Here is a 17,199-nt window from a genome sequence, read left to right on the forward strand (position 1 = left end):
AAGAGCTGGGAAACATGGCCACAGCCCTTAAAAAGGTGATTCTTTCATCAAGACATGTGCACACCCACCCCTTCATGCTTTTCTTGGATATACACACTGTAACTTAAAGCCACCTCATTAGTCCAGGGTCCTGGCCCAAATATATTACCCCAACTTCTCAGTTCCACAGTCAGCCTTGTAATGATTTAACCAACCAGGTAGCTGTTGTGATTGAAATGTCAACCCAAGGCCACGTGTGAGCGCACTTACTGTCCTTTGGCATCTTTCACATCGACCGCCTCCGGGTTGTCTGCAATTTCCAGCAACAGCCGTAAACACAGTGTGTGACCATTAATTACTGAAAAAGAAAACAGTGTACAGTCTTTTAACAGAACAACACTACACATATCTCTCCCAAGTGACCTTTTTTTTTTTTTTTTTTTTTGAGATGGAGTCTCGCTCTGTTGCCAGCCTAGAGTGCAGTGGGGCAATGTCGTCTCACTGCAATCTCCACCTCCCAGGTTCAAGCAATTCTCCTGCCTCAGTCTCCTGAGTAGCTGGGATTACAGGTATGCACCACCAGGCCTGGTTAATTTTTGCATTTTTAGTAGAGACAGGGTCTCACCATCTTGGCCAGGCTGGTCTTGAAATCCTAGCCCCAGGTGATCCACCAGCCTCGGCCTCCCAAAGTTTTGGGCTTATAGGCGTGAGCCACCAAGTGACCTTCTGAGACAGAATCTCGCTCTGTCGTCCAGGCTGGAGTGCAATGGTATGATCTTGGCTCACTGCAACCACCCCCTCCCGAGTTCAAGTGATTCTTCTGCTCAGCCTCCCAAGTAGCTGGGATTATACGCATGCACCACCACTAATTTTTGTATTTTTAGTAGAGATGGGGTTTCACCATGTTGCCTAGGCTGGTCTTGAATTCCTGGGCTCAAGCAATCCGACTGCCTCGGCCTCCCAAAGTGCTGGGATTACAGGCATGAGCCACCGTGCCTGGCCCTAAGTAACATTTATTTAGACTTCAAATCAGTGGTTTTCCATTGTTGCCACTGGATCCCCCTCAGCTTCTAGCTCAAGGTAGTTTTGGGCAGAGTGCCTCTGTGTTAATCTGTCTTCCCCCTTCTTCCCAGCAGGGTGCTTTGATCCCCACATTCCTTTTCTAGTTCCTGTGTTGAGGGTTTTTTCTTACACTTAGGGTCCTTTCTTATCTCCTGTCAGGGGACTAATAATCTCTCCCCACTAGTCAGCTCCTCTTTTTGTTCCTCTGAGTCACCAAATTCCATGTAATCATCCTGTATCTACCCTGCCTCCAACGCTTTTAAAAAGAAGGAAGAAGGGAGAGAAGGGAGTGGAAGGAGATGAGGGGAGCAGGAGCAGGATGGAGGAGGAGGGAGGGGAGGAAGGAAGGAGAGAAGTGGAGGGAAGAGGGGAGAGGGGCAGCAGGGAAGGGAGGAGGGAGGTGGGGCTGCCTCTTCTCCCAGGTCGTTTTACATTCTGAGGTAGATATTCAGAAGAGGTATTCCTGCAATAGCCCTGACGGATGGGTGGTGGCAGAAAACAAAACCTCACGCTGGCAGGTTGTGCACGCTCCATTCGCTCACTGCTGAGTGAAGGTCCCTCAGCCCTGCGGTCCCCGAACCACAGCCGGCGCTTTCTCTGACTTCCCAGGCGTCCTTATGCCCGGCCGGGGTGTGACTGGGCTCCCTGGGAGCCCTTTCCTAGGCCAGGTCAGGCCTCCCCCTGCCTCTCCTCATCCAGCGGACTGAGTGGGTGCCAATGTGGGCAGGAAATGCGGCCCCCACGCGGGGCCGGCCTGGACCGGCTGGGGCGGGAGCACGGGACGCACTCCTGTGCACACCAGTACCAGGCAGCTTTAGAAGGCTGTGGTCACACAGGGGCTGGGAAGCAAACCTGTGACGATCACCTCCGGCTAAGCTGCTTTCTGCCAGGCTGTTGAATGGAAACCAAAGCCTTATGATAGGCATCGCTTCCCACTCAGGGAGTAAGATGAGAGCAACCGTGGTTAAAATTCCAAATGTGACCTTCTCTCCTCTCTAACAATGACAGTACATTGGCATTGGCCACATTATGGATGTGGAGACAGAAGGGAATAGACGCCACTATGTGAGGCTGATAAAGACTCTCCTAAGAGCTGCATTTTACAGACCTTTCATTTGCTTGCCAGCCACGAGAGAATGCTAATTTAACAATGATACATTTTTTCAGGGACAATACATACATATTAGAATTAGCTTGCATTCATCAACAGCACCCAAATGAACTACAGGAATAATATGCGCATTTTGTAGACCATTGCATTTAGCTCATTCTCAGCAACATTCCATTTGTGTATCTCGGGAGGAAATTCTGCGGATTGGAGTACAGGTAATATGTAGTTGCTGCTGCTGTTATGTCTTTTGTTCTTACAATTACACTAAATCTGCTACCATTGGTGAAATAGGCAAGAAGTTTAATGTATGGCTAAAAGGAAATGACTGGCAAAGGACTGACAGCTAAATACTGCAGACGGCAAGCTCATGAAGATGGAAAAACAGCATATTTTGACTGGTTCCTCTTTCTGTAGCAACTTAATACTCTAAATAGTCATAATCACAATAGTGCAAGTGACATTTGATACTTGGCTAAACATAAGAAGAAAAAAATTATCTTACTTCATATCACCCAATGTGTTAGACAGCAAAACAGTTTCTACAGTTGTGTTTTTATTTTGTTTTGTTTTGTTTTGTTTTTTCACACAGAGTCTCGCCCTGTTGCCCAGGCTGGAGTGCAATGGCATGATCTCGGCTCACTGCAACCTCTGCCTCCCGGGTTCAAGCGATTCTCCTGTCTCAGCACCCCCACCCCAAGTAGCTGGGACCACAGATGTGCACTACCACACCCAGCTAATTTTGCATTTTTATTAGAGACAGCGTTTCACCTTTTTGGCCAAACTGGTCTGGAATTCCTGCTGGGATTACAGGCATGAACTGCCACGCCCAGTCCCTCAGGGAAATTTAAGTTCCCCTGAAGTTTGTAGCCAAACTTAAATTCTCATTGGCTTCCTACACACTACATTTTTTTCCCCAAATTGTCTTGTAGCAAAAAGATGCGAACATCTTTAGCTCTGCTGCCAAGTTCAGCTTTTTCTCAGACCAGCTCAGCCTCTCCCTGGCTGTGAGTGACAACCATTTTTCACACGACTCAGAGACTACAGCTGTCACTCCCACTATCTGTGCCAAAACCTCTGATACTCATCCTGGCTCTTGCTCCTCATAGTGCTCCGAGGATTTGAAACTCAAAATATCGCCTCTCAAAAGAGTTGAAAAAGATTTTGGGTAAGCAGATCCTCAAAGCACACGCTAAAGCTTCTGCACAGTAGACATTTTGTGAACGGTCTGGTGACAGTGTCTTTTTAATGAATGAGAGGAGGAAAATTCAAGCTGAGTGAGTCTTCTTGACCACTAGGGGGCTTCATTGGACCACAACCCATATCACACTGGCAAATGAGTGTAAATGCTTGTTCTTCATTGTTTACCTGTTTATAAGGGTGATTTTCCACCATCAAAGTAGGCCCTTTGTTATTGTCAGGAATTATATAATAACAAAAATAGGATGCTTCTCTTAATAATAGGCAACTAATCTTTAAAAAAGGAGGATACAATTTGAATTTTATAATAATAAGAAGAATGGCTGCGGAGCAAAAAGACCAAATGGGATGAGAAATAAGAATTTATAATTCAACCACACCAACTATTACTAACCCTATGGCTAAAGTTTTTTTTTTCCAGCAACAATCATTTCCAGGTAAATAGGCAACAATCAGGTTTTTTCAACCTCTGTATTGTTTTTCTTCAGTGGCTTGGAAATTCAGGAACGTAGATGGAAATGGTTCTACAAGGTCTATCATTCTGGGAAAATTTTCCCAAGTAACAAGAATCATAAAGTCTTTTTTGAAAAAGTATCTTCACTTATTTGCTTCCTCAATACACCCATTTCACCAAGTAAGACAGTTATTTCTCTTTACAAAATGTTATCCACTACCCTAATCAAAGGCTGATATCACTGAATTTCCTGAGCTCAAAGGTATCTATGCCTTAGCTGAGCTAGACCTTCCATATTACCCTTATGTCTGTGTATATATCTAGAAGTGTCCTGACACAGTTTGTCATGGGCATGGGAGAAAATCTCAGAAAAGGCAAATGACTTCCTTTTTGATATATACATGTGCTTTTAAAGCATCTTGATTTTTACATCGATGTGAAAAAAAGCTAAGTAACATCATTTAGGCTGGCAGAATGATGTACTGATTAGATTGCTGCCTTATGATTCCTTATATGAAATAGCCCTGAATACATTAATATGAATATGAAATAGCCACAAAACCTGCTATTGATTTTGTGCTTTCAAATACTGTTTGATTTTGATGTGTTTTGTTCTATGTAACTTATTCTGAAGATTGCATTACACCTTGCCCTTTGTTCAGAATGTTTTGTGGTAGCTTTTAGCCAAAAGTTCTGAACTCTCCTTTGAGTTAAGAAGGCCAGAGCACCTGGCCAGAGAACATCAATCACCTCCAAGAGGATAGCAGGCCAAAAGCATTTTGGAAGTGTGGAAGTATGTACCATGTGGAAAGAAAATTGATATTATTTTAAAAACTGGGATGAAAGAAGATGCTGCTTTCCTTCTATTAAAACTTATGAACAAGCCACAAAACTAGGGTAATCGGATCCTTGACAAGACCTACCTGAGGCATGAAGTGGGGTTCTTTTGGTTACATTGTCTTTCACAAAGATGGACGCGCCCTGATTGATAAGTGCTTCCACACATTCTGTGTGTCCTTTAAAGGCAGCCAGATCCAGAGCAGTGCGGCCTTTCTCATCCCTGATGTCCAGGTCCACCAGCGACTGCAGAAGGACTTCCAAGGCTTGATGGTGCCCATTGTAGGCCTGCAAAGAAGAAACCAATGGCTCCCATGCTTGCTCGCTCACCTCAAATCCCGCCACAATCCACAGGAGGGGCTGGGCTTCCTGGGCCATGGATAGAGACCACTCCCAAGAGCATGTCAGAAAAACACTTGGAATAATTATTAAAACACAGGCAAGCTGGAGAGTTAGACTGAAACACTATAACACACAAACCTCATAGTTCCATATGAGTTTCATGTTCTCTTTTGTCACATAATTTGCTCCAAAGGCACTGAATGTATTAATGTATTCTTATATTTATATCTACTGATCTAATTGTCTAATATAAACTAACAGCTGAATGAATTACCATATTCTTTTACCTGTCGGTTCAGTCCTAAACATATTGGCATAATCAGAATTTTTTTTCCAGGAGTCTTTTCTGATAACAAACCTGGGGAAAAAAATTACCAAAAACATATGGACTTCGAGATACAACAGAGGCATATAGATGTTCTGTTATAGGCCAACTCTTTACTAATTCCTAACTGTGTGACCTTAGGTGAGTTTCTTAATTTCACTTAGAGTTTGTTTCTTCCTCTGTAAGATGAGAGTAATCAGAGCTGCCTCCTAGGGTTGCTGTGAAGATGAAATTGCATAGGCTTTGCATAATATCTTGCATGTAGCTAGTGCTTTTCTCCTTTATTTCTTCCCTTGATTATAATGAAAAGCATTTCATTATAGAAACAATTATGGAAATATATTCCATGTAGCAGCACTAAGTTCAGACCTTTTATGAGGTCCTAAGCTATGTTAAGATTAAGAGGCTTGTCAGACACAGTGGCTCACGCCTATAATCCCAGCCCTTTGGGAGGCTGAGACAGGTGGATCACTTGAGGTCAGGTATTCGAGACCAGTTTGGCCAAAATAGTGAAACCTCATCCCTACTAAAAATACAAAAATTAGCCAGGTGTGATGGCGGGTGCCTGTAATCCCAGCTACTCAGAAGGCTGAGGCAGGAGAATTGCTTGAACCTGAGGCAGAGGTTGCAGTGAGCTGATATCATGCCACTGCACTCCAGCCTGGGTGACAGAGTGAGACTCTGTCTCCAAAAAAAAAAAAACAACAAAAAAAGAGACTTCATACCACCAAAACACAAAACTAAAAGTCTGAAAGATAATTTTTATTGCGTCTGTAAGTTTAAAAATGTATTAGCACCTCCCCGCCCCCACCTCTCCACACACAGGCAAAGGTACACTGAAAATAAGAAAAGGGAGCTAAGGTTATAGGGGGTGAAAACGGGGATGGGCGGCATGGTCAAGAGCAGCTGAGAAAACTGTTCATTGGTGGCCTGACTCTGAAACTACAGGTGATAGTTTAAGAGAATATTTTGAGAAATGGGGCACATTCACAGGTTGTGTGGTAATAAAAGACCCCCAAACAAAATGTTCCTGGGGCTTTGGTTTTGTGATCTACTCTTGTGTGGAAGAGGTGAATGCTTGACCACATAGGGTTGATGAGCATGTAGAGGTACCAGAGAGCTATTTCTAGGGAGGATTCTGCAAAGTCTGCTGCCCAGCTAACAGCAAAGAAAATTTTTGTTGGTGGTATTAAAGAAGATATAGAGGAATAGAATTTGAGAGACCATTTTAAAAGGTATGGCAAGACTGAAACCATAGAAGTTATGGAAGACTGGCAGATTGGAAAAAACGAGAGGATTTGCTTTTGTAACTTTTGATGATCATGCTACAGTTGATAAAACTGTCATTCAGAAATACCACAATATTAATGGGCATAACTGGGAAGTGAAAGAGGCCCATTCTATACAAGAGATGTGGTCTGCTGGATTGCAGAGAGGTTGTGGAGGTGGATCTGGCAATTTTATGGGTGGTGGAGGAAACTCTGGAGGTGGAGGAAGTAATTTTGGCTGTGGTAGAAACTTTGGTGGAAGAAGAGGCTATAGTGGTGAAGCTGGTGGCAGCAGAGACAGTTATGGAGGAGGTGCTGGTGGGTGTAATGGATTTGGAGGTGATGGTGGCACCTACGATGGTGGTCCTGGTTCTAGTGGTAGAGGGGGCTATGGTGGTGGTGGACCAGGATATAGAAACCAAAGGGCTAGATACGGTGGTGGGGGATATGATGGTTACAATGAAGGAGGAAACTTTGGTGGTGGTACCTGTGGTGGTGGTGGGAACAATAATGGTTCTGGAAATTATAGTGGGAGACAGCAATCAAATTTTGGATCCATGAAAGTGGGTAGTTTCGGTGGAAGAAGCTCAGGCAGTCCCTATGGTGGTGGTTATGGATCTGGTGGAGGAGTAGTGGATATGGTAGTAGAAGTTTCTAAAAACAGCAGAAAAGGGCTACTGTTCTTAGCAGGAGAGAGAGCGAGGAGTTGTCAGGAGAGCTGCAGGTTACTTTGAGACAATCTTCCCAAATGCATTAGAGGAACGGTAAAAATCTGCCACAGAAGAAATGATCATCCATAGTCAGAAAAGTTACTGCAGCTTAAGCAGGAAACCCTTCTTGTGCAGGACTATCACAGCCACAATTTGCAAAAAGTCCAGCTATTAATTAATGCAATGTAATACCATTTAGATATACATTCCTGAGGTCTTTTATTTGCTGTAGCTTTATTTTTTTCTTTTTCTTTTCAAATTACACCAGGTATATTGTCCTATAAATTGGGGTAGTGGCATGAGGATTAAAAAATTAAGGCATTTTAAATTTTCAATATTTGTGTAGTTCCGTTTTTCTATATTTTCGTACAGAAACTTTAACAAAATGCAGTTTCGAAGGTGTTTCCTTGTGAGTTAACAAGTAAAGAAGATCATTGTTAATTACTATTTTGTATGAATTGTGTTAAAGTTAACTGTAAAGAAACAACTGCTGACTTACAGTTTAAAGGGAATCTATTCTCCCCATTTCCAAACCATGATTTGAATGGGCACTGACAAGTGGAGAGAACAGATATTAGTATGTTTGCAATGTGTGTTTTAGATAAATCGGACTGGGTATTTAAATTAGCATATTTGTGAATTTAATAGCATTAAGATTACCTTCAAATGAAAAACAAAAACTCAGAATTCAAAAAAAGAAGAAGAAGAAAAGAAAAGCCTGATTCCAGTGTCTTCAGCAACCAAATCTCCTCTTATGTCACCTGCACTTTTTATTTTTCTACTGCAGCTATTACTCAAGACACAATTTGTTTGAAAAAAGGCTCAGCATAGACAAAAGACTAATTTCTTTAATATATTAATAACTCTTGGAAATCATTTTAAAAACTAGGAAAATATGCAAAAGGCATGAAAAGGCAGCTCACAGAAAAAGAAATATAAAAGGTCAATAAATATGTGAATATGTGAAGAAATAAGCAAATTTTTAAAGTACGATTTTTCAACTACCAGATTGGCAATGATTAAAGTTTGGTCATGCCCAGTATTAGGTAAGACACTGAAAAAAGCAATCATACACTCTGTTGGTGAGAGTATAGATTGGTGTGACATTTGTGGAGGGTGGTTTAACACAATCTATTAAACTTTTTAAAAAGAGAAACGAAGTTGCAAACAATACGTAAAGCATGACCTCATTTATATACAAAGCAAATATATCATATATATATAGACTTCTATATTCATAGAAGATTTGTACAAAGATACAAAAGAAGCTATCAATGGTAGTTATCTCTACAACCAGGAAGTAGGGTAATAAACACATGGACTTATTTTACCTTATCTTTTAAAATATGATCTGAATGTTTCTTCCTGAGTGTGTGTTAACAATGACAATAACAAAACTGGATTGAAAAGGAGACATAAGAATTAAGAGTACAGATACATTAAATATTTTTTTCTCATTACATTATTTTTGTGAATGATTTTGATTATGTTACATATTAAACCTATATATCATTTATAACAGGTAGTATAACAACTCATTCTGATGAATCCCAAAAGTATATCCCAGTCCCACTTCTCCCTTGACTTCTCAACTGCCTACTGATGTTCCCACTTGAATGTGTAATAGGCATCTCAAACCAAAATCTCCCTCCCAAAACTTGCTCCATCTGCAGCCTTTACCATCTCAGTAAATGGCAACTTTATTCTTCTAGTTGTTCAGGCCCCAAACCTTACAGTTGTCTTTGTCTTCCCTACTGTTAAACCCAGAGTTTTGCCTTGAACAAGGAAGGGCTCTGGGATAATAGGGCCAATGGGTGTTGAAAAATAGCCCTTCCCCTCCTTGCTGCCCTAGTATAGGGAAGTGTCTGTGAAAGCAAGGGACACATTTGCGAACTCACACAGAGGTGTCATTAGGTTCTCAGGTATCTGGAAGGAATCTGGTCTAATTCTCACAAAGTGCTGTGTCAATGCCAATTTCAGGGCTCATCATTTCTATTCTATCTTTAAAATACATCCAGAATCTGTCTACTTCTCACTGCATCACCAACCTGTTTTGCCAGGATTACAGCAAAAGCTTCCCTTCCTATCCTTGTCCCATTGCAATCTGTTATTAATGCAACCACTGGGTGAAATCTTTTAAATTCAAGTTGGGTCACATCCCTCCTTGCTTAAAACTAGCCTATGACGTCTTCCCTCACTGATACCAACATCCAAAGCTTTCCACAACCGATCAGGCCCCCAGAATCTGGCCTCCCACTCCCCTCAGCTTCAGCATGTCCCCTCACTCACTCTGTTCCAGCTGCACCAGCCTCCCTCTCTAGTTAAATAGCTGCATGTCCTGCTCTGGGCCACTGCATCTGTACTTTCTGCTCCCTCTGTCTGGAAAGCTCTCCCAGTAATTCTGCTCAAATATCACCTTATCAGGGGGGCTTCCCAGAGGAGCCCATGTAAAATATAAAATAGGCTCTGCCCTCCACCTCACACATACCCCCAGATACTCTCCACCCCACTAATCCTGCTTTCTTCTGCTTCATAGCACAAAACAGATATCAATGGATATCTGTTACATATCTATTGATTTGCTTATTGTCTGTGATTGAAGGGACTTAATGTGGGTTGTTCCTGCTGTATTCTAGAATCATGCCTGGCACACAGGAGACACTCAACACTTATTTGATGAATGAATGAATGAATGAATGAATGAATGAATGAATATAATGACTACTATATTTATTACTATTTGTGGTAGAAACATATTTTTTAAATAGCAATTATTTTTTGAGGGTTTTTTATGTGCTGGGCACTATATCAAACATTTTAACATAAATCCCAAACATCTTTTCTTATAGATGAAAAAACCAAAACAAGCAATGTTAATTATCTTGTCCAAAATCACTTAGTTAGTAAGTGATAAAATCAGGATTCTGAACCCAGAATCTGTCACTACTAAAACTCATGCTTTTAGGCGCCATCTTACAATTTTCCCCAGTAACTCCATTTAGGTGACTTCCAAACAAAATAGTCTTGTCTCTATGTGGAATAGAGATAAAATAATGGTGACAGAATTGAATAACAAATATTGAATCAGAAACCTAAACCCTTTCTATAGAAGGCTCAACACAGAAATGCAGTGGCTTGAGCGGAGCTATGAAGTGAGAAGGTACACTTCCGGGACTAACCTTTAGACTCATGCTCTTCTACTACACACACTGCCTGGCTTGAGACAGGAGAATACATTTGTAAAATACATTGCTAATACGTATGTCTAACTTTCTTATCTGTACTTGTTATGCAAACCATAGCTGCACAGGATAGTAAGCCTCTATTCTAATCCAAACTCTGAAGCAATAGCTAACTTTTATGGAGCACTTGCTGTATGTCAGGCAGTACTGGGCATGCATTGCCTCACTGAATTCTCACAACCACCCATGCTTTGCTCCTGTTATTCCCATTTTGCCCAGGATGACACAGAAGGGCAGAGATGACACCCAGTTCTCCCATGGTTACACAGCCTAATGTGGAGGAGCTGGGTTTCAAAGGTGTACCAGGCTGACTCCCGGAACCCAAGCTGTGAGGCTTTTCACTAGCGAATATGGAAAGGGCACAACATGACCATAGGCTACATGTTCCCTTAACTTTTTATTATAGGAAATTCCAAACATAAGCAAATAATAGAGGATGGTATAATGAATTGCCATATACCTCTCACACAGTTTGGGTCATGAACAGCTCAGGGCAGAGGTGATTTCTTTTTTCTTTCTTTCTTTCTTTTTTTTTTTTTTTTTGAGCTGGAGTCTCATTCTGTCACCAGGCTGGAGTGCAGTGGCACCACCTCGGCTCACTGCAGCTTCCGCCTCCTGGGTTCAAGCGATTCTCCTGCCTCAGCCTCCCCAGCAGATAAGATTACAGGTGCACACCACCATGCCCAGCTAGTTTTTTTTATTTTAATTTTAATTTTGTATTTGTAGTAGAGATGGGGTTTCACCATGTTGGCCAGACTGGTCTCAAACTCCTGGACTCAAGGGATCCACCTGCCTTACCCTCCCAAAGTGCTGAGATTACAGGCGTGAGCCACCACACCCAGCCACACAGGTGATTTTAAGCCAACTCAGGAGCACTTCATGTAAAACTTGAGATAAGAGGAGGGCCTACATCAGTGTGTACATCAGGCTACGACACTTGACTCCAGGCTTGAGTCTGTCACTTAAACTTGGACTTAACTTGCTTAAGTTAAAGAGACCTAATACTAAAATCAAATGGAGTGAACCATGCTGGCAATTAGGAAAACTTTAAAATTTCAACCCATACTTTCTTCTATAGCAGGCACTTGAAAACCCTCTTAAAGACAGAATGGTTGAGAGGCCAGATTTATCTATAGCAGAGGTGTCCAATCTTTTGGCTTCCCTGGGCCACGTTGGAAGAACTGTCTTGGGCCACACATAAAATACATTAACACTAATGATAGCTGATGAGCTTAAAAAAAATCGCAAAAAGAATCTCATCATGTTTTAAGAAAGTTTACAAATTTGTGTTGCGCCGCAATCAAAGCCGTCCTGGGCACATGTGACCCTTTGGCCAGGGGTTGGACAAGTGTGATCTACAAAATTCACTTTGTTTCTTTATCTAGTTTGTAGCTCCTGAATTTTACTATGCATAAAGTAAAGCCTTCACTAGAAGTATTAAACATTTTAAATTGTTTCAAGCAACACCTTTAAAAAACCTTATTAGGTAACAATTACTTCTTAAACATGATTAATTTTTCCAGACCTTTTAAGATAGGAACTAAGGACAATGAGGGGAAAGAATTGGGATCTCAACAGAATCCATGAGAACAATGGATCTGTCTGAAAATCTTGACAGCTGGAGCCTTTCATTTGCATAACATTGTTTCTTAATTTAATATTTTCAAGTGGATGAAATGCTTATGAAATTCACTGGGCCAATAACCCTGGAGATTTGAATCATTCAGCCAGGAAATAGTAACTCAAGGCAGGTCAGGTTTCTGGTAGCAGTCAAGGTTTGGGGGCATCTGGTTCCATTACACTGCTAGAGTGCTTCCACATAAGAAATTATGTGCCTTGGGTTTTATCAAAGCAAGTAAGAAATTATGTGCCTTGGGTTTTATCAAGTTAATTGCCACCGAGGCCCCTAGAGAGGGTGATGGGCATACCTGTGGAGTCCTTAAAGCAAATAATTTGTTTTAAGTGTTAGTATTTGGAGAGAAAGAATAAAATGACTTTAGAAGGAATCCACCGTAATCACCCTGATCAAAGTCATGGTCATCATCTCTTGCCTGGTTTGCCTTGCTTCTGCTTTCATTCCCTTGGAATTTTGACTCAACATAGAAACTAAAGTGATCCTTTTAAAATAAAAGTCACATCATACCAATCTGTTTCCTCAAAACCCTCCTAATAGTTTTCTATTTTGTTCAGAGTAAAAGTCCCCGTGAGATCTGTGGTGGCCCCCCAAACTCCTGGCTCCCTCAATAACATGTAAGACATTGCCCCCAGCTACTCTCTCCTTACCACTCTGCTTCAGCCACAGTGGCCCCTTTCCTGTTCTGTGGACATGCCAAGCATGCGTTCCCCCAGGGACTTTGCATTCTGCCCACAACACTCCTTCATTAGATATCAACATGCGTAGCTCTTAAGGTCTCTGTACAAATACGAGATTCTGTGCTACATAAAATAGCACCCTGGCCAGGTGCAGCAGCTCATGCCTGCAATCCCAGCTACTCAAGAAGTTAAGACAGGAGGATCACTTGAGCCCTGGAGTTTGAGACCAGCCTGGGCAACACAGTGAGACCCCAACTCTTAAATAAATAAATAAGCATCCTGTTTGTCACTTCAATACTTTCTATCTCCCTGATCCCATTTCATTTTCTCTGTAGCATCTGCAGCACTTATTACCATCTGTCATATTACCATCTGTCATTTCCTCACCTGTTTGTCTCCCCTAGACTGGATACTCTGCAAGGGCAGAGGTGGGGTTTTGTTCACTGCAATATCTCCAGCTATGCAAACAGTGCTTGGCACTATTCATAGTCAGTGTATGTTGGATGAAAGGATGATGTTAATAATGATGTTATATGGTGTTAGTAATGATGACGATGAAGCTAGCTCATGGCACATACGTGTGCCAGGCACTGTTCTAATTGTGTTACATCCATTAACTCATGCCATCTCCACAATGAGGTATTGCTATTCTCATATCATGGGTAGGGACATTGAGACATAAGAGATGAGGTATTTGGGTTAAGATCACACAATAAACAATTCAATAAATTAACAAGTTGGAATGGGTCTTTGAGATGCTTAACTCATTTCCTTTAACTTACAGGTGGGGAAACCATGTCCAGATGAGTTGCTAATGAAAAGAATGGCAGCTGAGACCTCCACTTAATGTATCTTTCCTGGGCCTCTGTCAGCTGCAGAACTACCAAAGCCCACCTCTTTTAAATGATATCAGCACCCTATCTTTACACAGCCAGCAACCCATGGAGTTTAGCAGAGTACACAATAAGCACTCAACAAATACAGTGTGGAAAAAAAAAAAAAAGAAGAGGAACGAGAGATGATAGAGTTTTTGGAAGCCAAGAAACTCTTCTCAGATTAGTAGCAGGCTTGGCAATGTAGTCAAACCCACTTTCTTGGGGCCTGAGAATTGCATCTGAGATAACCCTCCATATAGCACTAACTGTCCCTAGAGAATGTTTGTGAGTGCTCAGCTTTGGGGCAACTTCCCTAGGTACAGCAAATGGTTGGGCAGGGATTCTAGCAAGCAACCTGTACTAAGGGCCAACTGGCATGAAGCTTTATATGTATAAATATCCCACTATTCATCCACCTTTTCCACCTCCAGGAACAAAGACTGATGCACATTTCACCCTGATTTCACTAGACTCAAAATGCATGTGTGTATGAGTGTGTAGTGGGTGTGTTGGTGGGTGTCGTCAGCAGGTGTGCTGTGAGTATGTGGGGAAACAGGCAGTGAAGGGAAGACTCCGCACATATGGTCAGTTCTGGATACTCCCAATCCTTGTGTGACGGCCTTGTCTCCTCTCTCCTTGCCTGACCACCTCTGCATGTCAATTAACAAAACACTCCTCTCTTCTCTCCAAAATCTCCATGTCAATTTTTCATCAGAACGACACTGAAGAAGTGCTTATGTACATATGGCATTAAGTGAAATGTCATAAACACAGTTAAACAAAGAGACCCAGCCCCATCCCATTCTTCTTGGCGTCCTGCCCCTGGGTTTTACTAAGCAAAGAAGCATCCAAACACCATCTTTGTGGCCTCACAATTCAGCAGCACCAAGGGCACGTGAGTGCTTGGGCAGGTGAGCTGACTGTTGCGGGGTGTGGCTGCCAGTCAGCAGGGTTCCTAGGGAGCAGCTGCTGGTGGCCAATTCTTAGCAGGTCACCATCTGAGACAGAGTGGTGGGTGCACTTCGCACCTTGGTCACGCCCATGAAGAGTCTGGGGATCATCACTCTGAGCTGTTGCATTTGCCTTCAGTTACTGGGATGAGGAGAGGAAGTGTTACTGGTGAGAAAATACCTCTTCCCTCACCTCCCAGATCTCATCCAGTACAAGAATCAGAGCCTCAGACTTCCTTGGAGACCCTGATTTCAAGTGCAGGCAGAAGGTCGCAGCTGCAGCTCTGCATGTGCTCATCTTGCTCTCATCAGTTTGTGCTCAAACATCCTGCAAGTTTTCAACTGTGGTATTCAGTGAGCCATAGGTTTTCCACTTGTATATTGTTATCTCTAATCAAATCTCTTAAACTGAAATGTATCCTTTGAATTTTAAAGACTGTTAAACTTTATAACAAGAATAAAGGGTAAGGGTTTAGGTGCATTATCTCTTTTCGTTTGCCCTCACGTTACAGATGGGGAAACCGAGCCTCAAGACAGGGTAAGTCATGTGTCTAAGATCACCAGCAGATGAAACTGGGATTGGAAGGCGAGGCAGTCTCTCTCCACAGCCTGTGCCTTTAACTATGGACTACTTTCATTATCACTCATCGCTGTGTTACTAAGCTTACGTTTTAAAAGCAGTATAGTTTTAGGAATGCTTAGGTTCTTTTTGTAACAGGTGAAGCTTCCTCATGGCATCTCACTTACAGCTAAGTGGAGTGGACTCTTAGTAGCACCAGAATCTGATTCTTCAAACCCACTGTTTGTTCTTTCCAAAAGCTGTGGAGACAAAAAACAAACAACAGTACGTGAGTCCAAATTTTGCAAAATGTTGGCAAAAATGAGAAAAGAGGCTTCAGAAACTTGAGAAGTTATGCAGTTTATCAGTAATATAAAAATCTGATATAACATATCTAAAACAAACATGCTAACAGAATATTTAAACTTCTAGATCACCTCAGCACTTGAATCCAGAAAATAATTCACGTTATATCCATTTTCACCTAGCAAATTGATAATAATGAAAAAAATAAGACCCCATATTGATTCTACTATCAAACACACATTTACTGCAGATAGTGTGGATAGCGTTGAAAAAGACAAGACTCCTGCTCTCATGAAGCTGACATTTTGGAAAAAACGAAGCATAGACAAATAAATACACAAATAAGAAAACATTTGGAAGTGATCCATGCTGTAATGAGAATAAAATACAGGGATGTGATATGGAGTGACTGAGAGGCTACTTTACAGCAGATGGCCAGGCAAGGCCTTCTCCAAGGAAGTGACACTTCAAGTGAATCCTAAATAAGAAGAAGAATTAAACCAGATAAAGGTGTGGCAGGAGAGTATTCGGGAATAGGAAATAGTCAATGACATGCATCAAGACAGGACAAACATGGTAAGTCAAGGAATGGAAAGATCAGTGTCACTAGGGCATGGTGTTAGTGAGGGTGGCAGGAAAATGACATTCTCATAGACCTTGGTGGGAGAACAAATTGTTAAAACCTTTCTGGTTTCCTAGCAAGCAGACTCAGAGATGGGAGAGAAAGAAAAAGAAAAGAACACCTTCTGGGCAATTAGTACGTATCTTTTGAATCTAGGAATTCTATCCTAATAAATAATTAGACGAGTACACAATGGTGCATATGTAAGGAAATGCATTCATACAATAAATACTCAGTGAATGATTACCATGTATCCTGACACTGTTCCCTGTGCTGATAATTCAATAATTAAGCAAGTATTAAAAATCCATGCACTGGCCGGGCGCGGTGGCTCAAGCCTGTAATCCCAGCACTTTGGGAGGCCGAGATGGGCAGATCACAAGGTCAGGAGATTGAGACCATCCTGGCTAACACGGTGAAACCCCGTCTCTACTAAAAAATACAAAAAACTAGCCGGGCGTGGTGGCGGGCACCTATAGTCCCAGCTACTCGGGAGGCTGAGGCAGGAGAATGGCGTAAACCCGGGAGGCGGAGCTTGCAGTGAGCTGAGATCCGGCCATTGCACTCCAGCCTGGGTGACAGAGCGAGACTCCATCTCAAAAAAAAAAAAAAAAAAATCCATGCACTGATAATTCCATAATAAACCAAGTATTAAAAATCTATTTTCCTATGGCAGAGTGGACATACAATAAAAGAAGTTGTTTCATAGTTGAATACAAAGTGCAAGGTGCTATGGCAGAGAAGGAAGGTACAAAGAGCTCAAGGGGAAATTAGTTTGTAAACTTTATGTAGGGTGATTAGGGAAAGCCTCACTGAGCTCAGGAGTTCGAGACCAGGCTGGGCAAGATGGCAAAATCCCATCTTTACAAAAAAATACAAAAATTAACCAAGTGTGGCGGTACACACCTATAGGAGGCTGAGGTGGGAGGATGGCTGGAGCCCGGGAGGTGGAGGTCGCAGTGAGCTGAGACTGTACCACTGCATTCCAGCCTGGGCAATAGAGCCAGACCCTGTCTCAAGAAAAAAAGACATCTTAACCAGGAAGTT

At 42.0% G+C, this 17,199-nt stretch overlaps 1 protein-coding gene across 2 annotated transcripts in view; it reads right to left on the reverse strand.

Annotated features, from left to right (window-relative positions):
- Positions 1-17,199, reverse strand: part of ANKRD44 (ankyrin repeat domain 44) — a 204,563-nt gene that overhangs the window by 22,819 nt on the left and 164,545 nt on the right. For both annotated transcript variants that reach the window (XM_011997192.1, XM_011997191.1), the window contains exons 16-18: positions 15,413-15,484; positions 4,727-4,928; positions 250-337 (exon numbers count right to left, since the gene is read on the reverse strand). In XM_011997192.1, the coding sequence (XP_011852582.1) occupies positions 250-337; positions 4,727-4,928; positions 15,413-15,484 (362 nt within the window). The remainder of the gene's footprint in view (positions 1-249; positions 338-4,726; positions 4,929-15,412; positions 15,485-17,199) is intronic.

This window comes from Mandrillus leucophaeus, unplaced genomic scaffold (assembly GCF_000951045.1).
Source record: "Mandrillus leucophaeus isolate KB7577 unplaced genomic scaffold, Mleu.le_1.0 Scaffold532, whole genome shotgun sequence".
Taxonomy (NCBI): Eukaryota; Metazoa; Chordata; class Mammalia; order Primates; family Cercopithecidae; genus Mandrillus; species Mandrillus leucophaeus.